General features: G+C 41.1%; 1 protein-coding gene across 4 annotated transcripts; it reads left to right on the top strand.

The window, feature by feature from the left end:
• Positions 1-1,053: 1,053 nt before the first annotated feature.
• atcaya (ATCAY kinesin light chain interacting caytaxin a) lies at positions 1,054-11,098 on the top strand. Of its 4 annotated transcripts, none has more exons than XM_079267980.1 (13): positions 1,054-1,173; positions 2,741-2,840; positions 4,874-4,932; positions 5,049-5,297; positions 5,561-5,734; positions 5,860-5,962; positions 6,058-6,189; positions 6,564-6,650; positions 6,890-6,988; positions 7,185-7,220; positions 7,512-7,583; positions 7,711-7,764; positions 8,760-11,098. In XM_079267980.1, the coding sequence occupies exons 2-12, from the start codon at positions 2,764-2,766 to the stop codon at positions 7,739-7,741; spliced, it is 1,119 nt and encodes a 372-aa protein (XP_079124106.1). In that variant the 5' UTR covers positions 1,054-1,173; positions 2,741-2,763; the 3' UTR covers positions 7,742-7,764; positions 8,760-11,098. The 4 variants fall into 4 exon arrangements, with proteins under 4 accessions (XP_079124106.1, XP_079124107.1, XP_079124108.1 ...); XM_079267981.1 differs by having other exon boundaries at positions 8,811-11,098; XM_079267982.1 differs by lacking the exon at positions 8,760-11,098 and adding an exon at positions 8,111-8,134.
• Positions 11,099-11,211: the final 113 nt, after the last annotated feature.

Here is an 11,211-nt window from a genome sequence, read left to right on the forward strand (position 1 = left end):
GACGGAAGTAACGTACGATGAATCATCCCGTTATGCTGTATCTGCTGAATGTCGCGTGTGCCTGTCAGTCATGCTGACATACACATTAATGACAATAAATAATATATCTCATCTAAACCTAAGTACCGGGCACTGAGTTTGTAGACTCAACATATCATCAGATTCAGATTCATGTTAAACTGCCTGGTAACCACAATGTCCCAGCTAATAAAGGCGACCTTGTTTTAAACACGTCCCCTCGCGAACGCCACATATTGATGACAGTTATGCCATAAATCTAAAGAAGGACACAAATGTCAGATTCAAATAGAAAAAATATACATGACGTGATTAGTACATCACAAGAGGAACAGAATGCCCTAATTATAGAGAGAGGCCTGTTATAGGAATGTGCAGCCAGCAGCAGACTTTGCAGGGAAACTGGGCAGTGATATGATTGGTTGGGTGCAAGTGAAGTAAGGGACTGAATAATTAATGCGTGAGGAGAGTTGGGGTGTATGGGGTGAGGAGACAGAGAAGGAGGGGAGAAGCTATGGATGGAGAGAGAGAGATGCTGTTGCCAGGGAACAGCAGCCACATAGAGGACCACTGAAAACAACAGCAGGATTATCTGATGGGGTAAAGGGACACAGAGACTGGTGCTCATTTTCCCCTCACGGAGAGGGTTTGAATTGATATTTGGGAGTGGAAAAAAAGGTATTTGGATTTACAAGCAGGGAAAAGAAGGCGGTATAGGGAGGGAGATCATGATGCCAGAGCAGATGCATTCTGATTAAAGGAATTTTGTGTCTTGGTGGTGTGGACGTATGCGAGCTGAGAGGCAGGCTGTCAGCTCGTTTTTCACGGCCAGTCTTTCCCCAACAAAGGTGGCCAGAGGCGGAGGAGAAGAGGGGGGGGGGGTCCACCACAGAGGTGCCCCCTGTCTTTAGACACCTGCTGCTGGCTAGCGGCTGACATCGAGGACACTAGGACTGTGTCTGTGCACAAGTGTGTGTGTATGCATGTGAATGAGTGTACGACAGGGAGCGTGAGAAGAGAAAATTCAGCCTGACCTCTGCTTCTCTGTTGATGTGGAGGATCAGGAATTTCTCCCCTTGAATCTTTGCGTCTGTGACTGAGGAGGGAGGACGCACAGACCAGCGAGAGGTTTTGAGGAGATCTCACACCGCTCATGTGAGTATAGTCACTGAATTAACGTCCTTGCATCGCTATTCTGCTCGCTGCACAAATCAGACACCTTAGACTGACTGCATGCACAATGTGTCCATTAACACATGAAATCCATTTAGGTATTTTCAATTTTGGCTGTTACATTTGGGATGACCCAGAAAGACTGCAGGGCTCTTTACTCTGTGACGTTTTGCACATTTGGGGGCAATTCATTTGGTATATTTTGCAATATTGGAATATGCAAGCAGAATGATTGAACATGGGTAGCATAACACAACATTAAAGGTTATTTAAGGTAAAGATATTTGCATTACATTGTCAACATTTTCCCAGCCTGTCAAACATGGTGTGAGAAAGAAGAAACCTCATTGTCATTGATTTATTCTGTTTTCTGCTCTCCCTCTTGCTTAACCGCTTTCTTGGTGTTGTCACATTGGATTTTACAAACGTGTGATGTGTTAGTGGATTTTGCTTCATGGTACAATCTCTTATCTTTGCTTTGTTCCTTATGTGTAATGTAAGGCCTGTAAAAATGAATGATTTCCTCTATGTGAGACATGGCTGTCTTCCATTTAAGCCACAAGTGTAGCTGCCGAAACCACTCCACTCCTCTCAGTAATTATATCACACAGCAACATTATGCACTGCCGACAAGAATGTTTGTTGTATTGTATTCTCCCACAACAGTATTTTTAATGTGCCTTTCCTCTGTTTGTAAGAATAACCTCCAACACAAACCTGACCATCCTCTGTCACTCAGCAGAAGCTGCTCAGACATTTTATACTTGAGTGGAGAACTACAAAGAGAACAGGACTTACGGTCCAATTAAATATCCACAGTGCTCCTCTCATGCAGTTCACCAGCCAACAGATGTGCTTCCTGTTGTTATTAATGTGTCACTGTTGTGTTGTGATAACGCATCTGGATTCCAGCATTAAATCCCATAATTAAGAAGAGTGCAGTGCATCTCAATGCCACCGTTGATTATACAGTCGGTGTGTAATCATTGTAAAGGCATTCACCAGTATGTGGATTCTCTTCAAACTCCTGAGCACAAACAAATGAATATTAGATTTTAAGAGAAGTTTTTGTTTATTCTGTTAATACTATTGGTGACATAAAGCTTGAGCGTAAAAGGCAACAGTCACATCATTGCGGTAGGATTAAGGAGCAGTGAGTGAGGATTAAATGTGCATGTCGTTCTCCACATTGGCCTCTTGAATTCCACCCAGGAAGAAATTTGTACGTGATAATTGACATTGAGGAGAGCTGAGCTCAAAGTGGGTTCTGTTCTAGTCAGTCACATGCCTCTCTCATGTGCTCCTCCGGGGTCGGGGGTAAAAAAAACATCTGACTGAAGAGTGGTTACAGGCCCCAAATTGCAATGGAAAAGTGTTTGAAAAGAAATCCTGCAACAATGCTGACTTATCCCTTTGTCATCTAAGTCAAACACGTGTTCCTGCAGTGCAGCCATGAAGCTGACTGTCTAGTAACACATTTTATGTGACAGCTTTTCCTTTGTAATTGTAAATGGAGTTCATTCATAAACAGTTTTCTTCACTTCTCCAGGCCCCTGCTCCCTTCCCTGAGGGATGGGCACCACAGAGGCAACTCTACGAATGGAGAACTTGGAGGTGAAAGACGAGTGGCAGGATGAAGACTTTCCCAGGTGGGATCCTTTTAATTTCTACTAATCACCATCTCGTTCACTGTTCTTTTGATGTCAATTGGATGATGTTGAAAGTGGAAAACTATGAAACACTTGAGCAGAAAAAGCTGCCGTTATGGCATCTCTTAGAGCTGTGTGTGTGCCTTTAACTGTACGGCATATTCTTGTGAATGTGTGTGCTGGTGAATATGCAGCACATTTAACTTAATGGATTAGAATCTCATTATTTAAGATAAATTGTGCAGTTATTTCGGGATTAATTGCCAAACAGGGTTTCTTTATTCTTATATATCACTCTTAATTCTTATTGTCTGGGTGGATTTAGAAGCAGTGCTGTTTATATTAATCTGTAGTTTTGTAACATTGACACTTTTTATTTTATAAAAGCTTACCTATGATCGCCATGTCTTATTTCTGTTCTATTATAAAAGCAACAGTGGATCTATATAAGCTTATTGTGTTGCTGTAAAATGTACAGGGTGCAAGGTTTGAGCCCAGTGACGTTTAATAACATGTTCACAGTGAGATAGACGGGCAGAGAGAAAGATAAATGATAAAAAAAAAAAGGTTTTAAAACGATTTAGAGAGTGTGGGAATTTGATGTTCAGAAGTGGAGATGCAGAGCTTGATGGGCATAAAAAGAGCAGGGGAGAAGTGTGATGACAGTCAGTTCTGGGCTTCCTCCTCCTCCTCCTCCCCCCTCCTCCTCCTCCGTCAGAATGGGAGGCAGGAAGCCAGGGAGCAGGTGCAGCTCTGTCTGTAGATGGTCTCAGGCTACGTCATTTGACGCAAGAGCAGTCACTGATCAACAACACAGCGTCGGCAGGAAAATGGTGGCAGTTTTTGGTTAAAGCCAGACAGAGACGAAGGAATAGCCAGCAGCAAATGGATTATCAAGGCATCCTGTGAGAGATGCTCTGCTCTACACTGTCTGTTATTAGCTGAGCAAACAGGGACTGAGTCAGCAGACTAAATCTAAAGGTGTGTCAGGTTAAAAAGCTATTTGATCAGCCTTGACAACAGCAGCCCCGTGCTCTTTCCAGAAGGTAAGCATCATGGATTTGGCATGTGATTGTTGTTTGTAGCTGAAGGACAATGCAGCTATGAACTGGAACAAAAGAGATTATCTTGCTTTTGTTAAAACTAGAAATCCCCATGATTCTGTTCATAGAATTGACATCATTTCTGACAAAAGAAGCATTGGACTAGTAATCACTGCAGGGATCCTCGGGGGAAAGGGTGGAACCGTTCGTCAGTGTCTGTTTCTCTGGGCTAAAGCCAGTGTTGTTGGCTCAGGGGGAGCACACACTGTCCCCCTCTAGATGGGAGGAAGAGGCAGAATGCAGCTGAGATCCTCTCTGCTGAATGACACTGCGTTGTGACTCTCTGCATCGCTTGCATTTGAACCATTTAGTTGTAAAACCCTGTTTCCACGTCCCTGATCGCATCGGGTGCTGTTGCCCATATGCAAAACAACACGTCTGTCCTAATGTGCATAGTTTTGCTTACTGACAAAACAACACACGGATGCTACACGATATGCATGGCAGGATCTCCAGTTTGCTCCTCCTTCTGCGCGGGGTAAATAACAAGTAGCATAGAGGGAAAGAGAGCTGCACCTTTTTGTCTGTGCGTAGACATACTTCTTGCCTCTTCTACTCATTCTCTATTTTTTATTCCTCCTCTTTTCTCCTTTATCCCCCCCCAGAGAGAAGTTAATTACCATCTCTATCGTCTTCTGCTTGCTCCTCTTTTTAGTGCTTAGCCAGATCAGTTACAACACCCACGCCTTCACTGGTCCATTGAACACCATCCTAATCACAATGCTACATTCTATTGTGAGGCCATAGTTTGAGACTGCTGTATGCTGGAGAACAGAGTGGAGTTTAAGATAAATATGCTACATTCAAAAGCTATAGTTGCTTGTGTTAAAGATCCAGTGAGAGCCATGATTGTTCTGCTGAACATCTGTTCCCAGCAGCATCATGACCAGCTTTATATTATATATTATACCTGTGTATGCTTCCCTCCAGACCACTACCAGAGTACGGAGACATGGATCCCTCTTGTGGTCTCACAGACGACAGAGCCTGTAAGTAAACACTCTGTGGTCACTGATTGGTCAACAATGGAAAGTCCATAATAACCCTGATTTATGACATCACCAACATTTTCGGATCTGTCTCTCCTCTCCTCGTCTTGCTGTAGCTCCCCCTAACTTCCTGAATGTAAGCCCACCTGGAGGAGGAGGCGGCATGTCCTCGTCCCACCGCAAACGGCGTACGTTGATTGCCCCGGAGATGAACCTTTCACTGGACCGAAGCGAGGGCTCTTTGCTGTCAGATGACTTCCTGGATACACCGGACGACCTGGACATCAACGTTGATGACATCGATACGCCCGACGAGACAGACTCGCTGGAGTTCATCACCAATGGCAATGAGCTGGAGTGGGAAGGTGGGTGGTTAAAAACGCAAGAGTTAGGATATCTTCAACCTAAAACTAATTCTAAATGAAACCACAAACCTGAGACCTAATCCTCAATAAATGTTAATCCTGAGACAGCAAGACAAAATGTAACTGCAGTTTTGTTCATCTAATATTCAACACTTACATAAGATGAGGTTACACACAGGCAATATATTTCACTCTCTCTTGGAACCAGTGCAAAGCAACGTGGCAGATATTTCAGAACAAAATCTGTCTCTGTGTTCGTCCAGATGACGCGCCGGTGGCCTCGGCCAAAGCAGGTCCCGCTGGCGGTTCAGGAGACGTGGCTGAACAGGGGAATGTCAACAACGGACGCCTCTGGAGGACGGTGATTATCGGAGAACAGGAGCATCGTATTGACATGCAAGTCATCAGGCCCTACCTCCGGGTCATCACACATGGAGGTCAGTAAATCAGAAATCAATGAAATCAATCTCATGAGAGTCTTTAGAAGATGGTTTTCAGTCAATTAGGTTTATCTCATATGCAGAGAAGCATGATTCACTATTCACTGAAACTCTCCCATCAGGTTATTATGGCGAGGGGCTTAATGCCATCATTGTTTTCTCTGCCTGTTACCTGCCTGACAACAGCTGTGCAGACTACCACTACATCATGGAGAACCTCTTTCTGTGAGTGACGTCCATGATGCTGATCTCTCTCATGCAACTGTTTCGAGGTTATTCAGTGTCTTGCATACGACACATACGCCTTCCCTTTCCTCCAGGTATGTGGTGAGCAGTCTGGAGATGCTGGTGGCTGAAGATTACCTGATCATCTACATGAACGGAGCCACGCCTCGGAGTAAAATGCCTGGGATCAGTTGGCTCAAGAAATGTTACCAAATGATTGACAGAAGGTGGTAAAAGGAGAAACTACTCAGATATTATATTTGTGATGTGCTGTCTATAAAACACGTCTTAATACTCATTTAAAAGATGACAGTTCTGAACTGAAATATGATTTTGGCCCAACCTGCTATTATTAGCTGCTGAGTGTTGTTCACCGTCAATATACAGAAATGCATGACATTGGAACTGACAGACACAAATTGGAGGTCAATGCAAGTTGTGGCTGCTGTCAGTACAAGTCTGAGGTTGACTCCGAGGTTACATTTACAACAGGACTCTGTTTAGATAATCCTTAATAATTATCAGTTTAATATTTATTTATTTTGAATAATAACTTAACTGTGCTAACTGAATGGACTTGTTATTTGTGTTGTGAGGGCAGATTAAGGAAGAACCTGAAGTCTTTGGTCATCGCTCATCCCACATGGTTCATACGCACTGTCCTGGCTATATCCAGGCCCTTTATCAGGTAATACACACACACACACACAGACACACACACACACACACACACACCAACAACTGAACAATTATATCTGAAAGCAGGGAATCCACAAAACTCGGTGCACAAGTTAAAATGCTTTTTTCTACTGAACTAATGAGGACCAGGCCGTGCTTTTGATCATGAGGATTTTGTAACTGAGACATCGGTGATGCAGCGACTGTAACAGTGGTCGTGTTGTTGTTGTTGTTGTTGTCTCTCTGCAGTGTGAAGTTCATGAATAAGATCCAGTATGTCCACAGCCTGGATGAACTTGCAGAGATCGTCCCCATGGATCATGTCCATGTACCCGAGTGTGTAGTGCAGTAAGTATCTCTGACCACTAGATGGAGAAAACGAGCCGCAGCAGTGACAGCAGCTTGTCCTGCCTTATAATCATCATTCATGTACATCTGGCAAAGAACAAGAGTGATGTGTTTGAATAAAAGTAAAATCAGATACTTGAGCTCTTTAAAAGGACTTGAATTTACTGAAGGATCTAACAGTGTTACTTATTTTCAGATTTGACGAGGAGAGGATTAAAGTCAGGAGGGAAAGGTAAAATACATTTGATAAGATCAGCTTCTCATACATATATATTGCTCATACAAAATTGCACTTGAAATGAACTATGGTTAAAGCACTTAAATTGAATTAATTGGATGCAGAAGACTGCCTTTAGATTCATAACCAAATGGGCATCAGCCCAAATGCCTACAATAACTCTCTCTCTCTCTCTCTCTCTGTGTGTGTGTGTGTGTGTGTGTGTGTGTGTGTGTGTGTGTGTGTGTGTGTGTGTGTGTGTGTGTGTGTGTGTGCGTGTGCGCGTGTGCGTGTGCGTGTGTGTAGGATGGAGCAGGAGCACAGACAACAGCAGCAGCAGCAGCCAATCCCACAGGAGCCAATTAAAAAATCTGAGAGGTAATGGTCCACTCTGGATTTTAAAACCATATTTTCACATCGGACATTTAAATAGTTGGGACAGTCATTCGCTGTTGGTACGTTGTCATCCCTCCAACTTTCAAACATGTTTTTTTCTCATTTTCAGGCCGAAGTCAATGCTTGTAGATCAAGAGTAATGAGAAGGACAGCTTCTCAGCAGGTAACGGTCATATAAAACACTGTTGTGTATCTTTTAGGAGCCCCGATGTGGCTTTCTGTTCTGAAATATATTCACCACATAGCCCTTTGTATCTCCACACAGATGTCTAAATCGGGGCCAATAATCAGTTCCAGTGTACTGTTTTTATATATTTTATACGACAATCAGATTATGATCAAAGTCTAATATTTTAGTGTGTGTGCTTTCTGTTACGTAAACAAAATGTTATTTATTCTATTAGATTTCCTGTGTTACATGCATTTTGAAAGCAATCATGTATTTATCCATTTTGAAAAACAGTATCCTAATTGTGTGAATTCTTTCTTAATCTGAAATAATCAAACAGAATATTCAAGTGTACTTTTAGCTGAGTAAAAGGCCATGGGCATGTAGATGGAAGAAAACAGTGTGCAGCAATGGGTAAAGATAATTATGTTTTCTGATTCACATTCATACAGTTGATACTCCTCCATTGTCAATGGGGATATCTGTCTGTGGTTTGTGATGTCTTGCATGCCTGTACGTGGATGCTTGGTCGTTAGACGGACTTGTTTTCCAGGTTTTTAAAGTAGCTTCTCTGGAGTGCCCTTTTCCTCTAGTCAGAGTCTTGCCTGCATTTTGGTGTATAGCTCCATCCTTGGACTGGTTACAATGAGACTGGAGCCGTGACTTTGGTTAAGTTTTACATGTCAGAATCAACAGATGAACTATTTCTTCATCTGCTTTAAGTAAACCATCAATGTGGCTCAGGGAGGTTAAGCGCATATTCAGTTTAGAGCTTGACACTGCAACAAGTGATTAGTTTCAAAAAAATGTAATCTCCAGTTCGCAAAACTTCTTTTAGAAGGGTATATTTGAAGATTTTTGGTACTAAGGGCAATTTATCCCTTAAAAGGATCAGACATTAATTATATCAGTTCAAATTTGATCATGATCCATTTTTATTGTCTTGTCATGCTTTCATCATCCACAAGCATGTCCTTCTCTTCATGCAGTGTGTGACAGACGTATGGCGAATGAACCTTTGGATTTTTACCCGTATGAAGCAACGGTGTCCAACAAGTCTACATACGCTTCCCTGTTTTACCAACATCCAGCTGTAGATTTGTGCCACGAAGATGGTGAACGCTCCTCCTCATTAACCCTTCGTGTGGAACCCCTTCTTCCTCTCGGCCAGTGGGGTTTTCATATGGCAACTTGAAAATGTACAAAGGAAGTGGCTGCAGGGAGTGTTTCCTTATGGAAACTATTGCTGGGTTCATTAACCTGCTGTGTGGTCGGACCTGTTGCATCGCCCACATTGTAATATTACATCATCGTGATGCTCCGGAGGACCAGGCCATTGACAGAAACTCACGCTCTATAATGCAAAACAAAATAAACTGGAAGACTAAAGAACGACAGTGTTGGGTGAAACAACTGTAACTCCAATTGATGATACTCATGTTGTAACTTAGTTGAAAGGATTACGCCTTCAAAAACTTTTTGTTCATAATTCAATAAATATACAAAATTAACTGGAAAAATGATGAATTCTTGATCAGAAATCTGACAATTGGAGAAATCAGCTGACACAACTGATGTGAACATATGTTGTGAAATATTTAACACTTGGCAAGACCAGAGATGTCTAACAGAAACATTATTGGTGTAGCAGATGCTGATGTTAGGTCAGTGTGTGACCAAACATACATTTATATTCATGCTGGTTCGTGTGAATATAATGTGTGTTAGATGTAAATAACAATGCATCAGACGCCTTCATCTTTGTTTGCCTCATACCAGCTGTAGCTCTCTTTTGCCGTAGTGACATTTTGAAAATGTCGAAATGTACTAACATCTGCACTGTACCATGTGTTATTGTTGTGCCTCAGTGTGTAGAAAAATACAGAAACATGAACAATATTTTAATTTGTGACCTGGAAACCCCAAATGACAAAATCTTTAAGAAACATATATGTGTTGTAAAATACAATGCTTGTTTATTTTGTGTAACATGGTTATGGCCACATAAATGTATGTCAAAGAAGATTAAACACATGTGCTTTATATCAACATTTAGACCGTAATCATATTATATATTGTGTGACATGTATAAGACGAATAGAATTCTAACCCGCCGTAGACAAAACATCTGCAATAATTTTGTATGAAAGTGGCAATAATCAAGACGCAATACACAAACATTGTACATATGATTATGCATATTAATGTTATTAATTGTGCATATCTATAATTCTTATTGATCTGTTTCATATGGGAACGTTTGCTGTCAGCTTAGATTGTGAAATCATATTCATGACCACTAACTTGATGAAGTATAAAGTGGCCTCTGAGGATTATTTTCCCAGAATCATGAAGTTTTTGTAGCTTATGTAAAAAAAAATGTAGTTTGTGTTCAGCAGAGCGACAGCCCCCTTATGTTTTTATGTGGTTGTGTCTGATGAACCTTTGGGATGATGTCAGCACATTCCCATATTTAACCGAAGTTTTAACATTTCTCAAACATCCTAATGCATTAGGGATCGGATGTTTTCTGGGGTTGCATTGATTTTCTCTCGTGTCTTCCATCTGTTCAACTTATTGTAGCAGGAGAGCAGAGGAGTAAGAATTTATTATTTTTGTAAAGAACTGCATCAATTATAATGCCTGCCTGCCTTGTTTTGCACTAATACGATTTGGTTATTTTTAGGTGGAGAAAAGTTTACTGAAAGCATATTTTGTGTAGCATTGATGGCATGCAGTTGTGTAGTTAGTAAAGAATGAACCTTTTTATGCTTCTTTGTTACACAAACCTAGTCTCATGAAATGTCTTTAAACTGCCATCTCAATTAACTTCTTTTGCCTTTTTATAGGTTCAACTTTTCAAATATTGTTAGTCCTGTTCGGCTGTTTTCAAACCAAACATGAGCATCAAATGTTGATCTTCCTAGAACAGCTCAGTTACTGCAGCTCGTCGTTCTTTGTGTTTGAGGTTTGTTTGCACTGTGTGCCTATTTTTCCAGCAAATGATTTTTAAAAATCCAGACAAAGTGACATAAAGTGTAGCCTTTCCATCTGTAGTTATTGTAGTTTACAGGTTTATTATATCAAACTTCACCCAGTAATATAAGCAAGTTTTGCATAGAAATGGTTTGTATGACCTTTCCAAAAATCTAAATGTTCATTTTGACTATAAAAGCACAATATTTATATTATTACTAATTATTTGCCTACCATTTGTCTGTAAAATGTTTCCTCAGATTTAAATGGGGAAGATGATCTATCATTCATGGTTCTGGGCTTTAGATTGATATGATCGATTATGCCTTGTACATATAACTAAATAAACTGTTCCTCCCAAAATGTATTTTTCACACTTTCTGTGTACTCATATGGGAGCTCATTAATGCTCTTCAGATACAGAGTTTGGCCTGGAAAAACTAGACTTATGTTACACTTTATGTG

Source organism: Melanostigma gelatinosum, assembly GCF_949748355.1.
Source record: "Melanostigma gelatinosum genome assembly, chromosome: 4".
NCBI lineage: Eukaryota > Metazoa > Chordata > Actinopteri > Perciformes > Zoarcidae > Melanostigma > Melanostigma gelatinosum.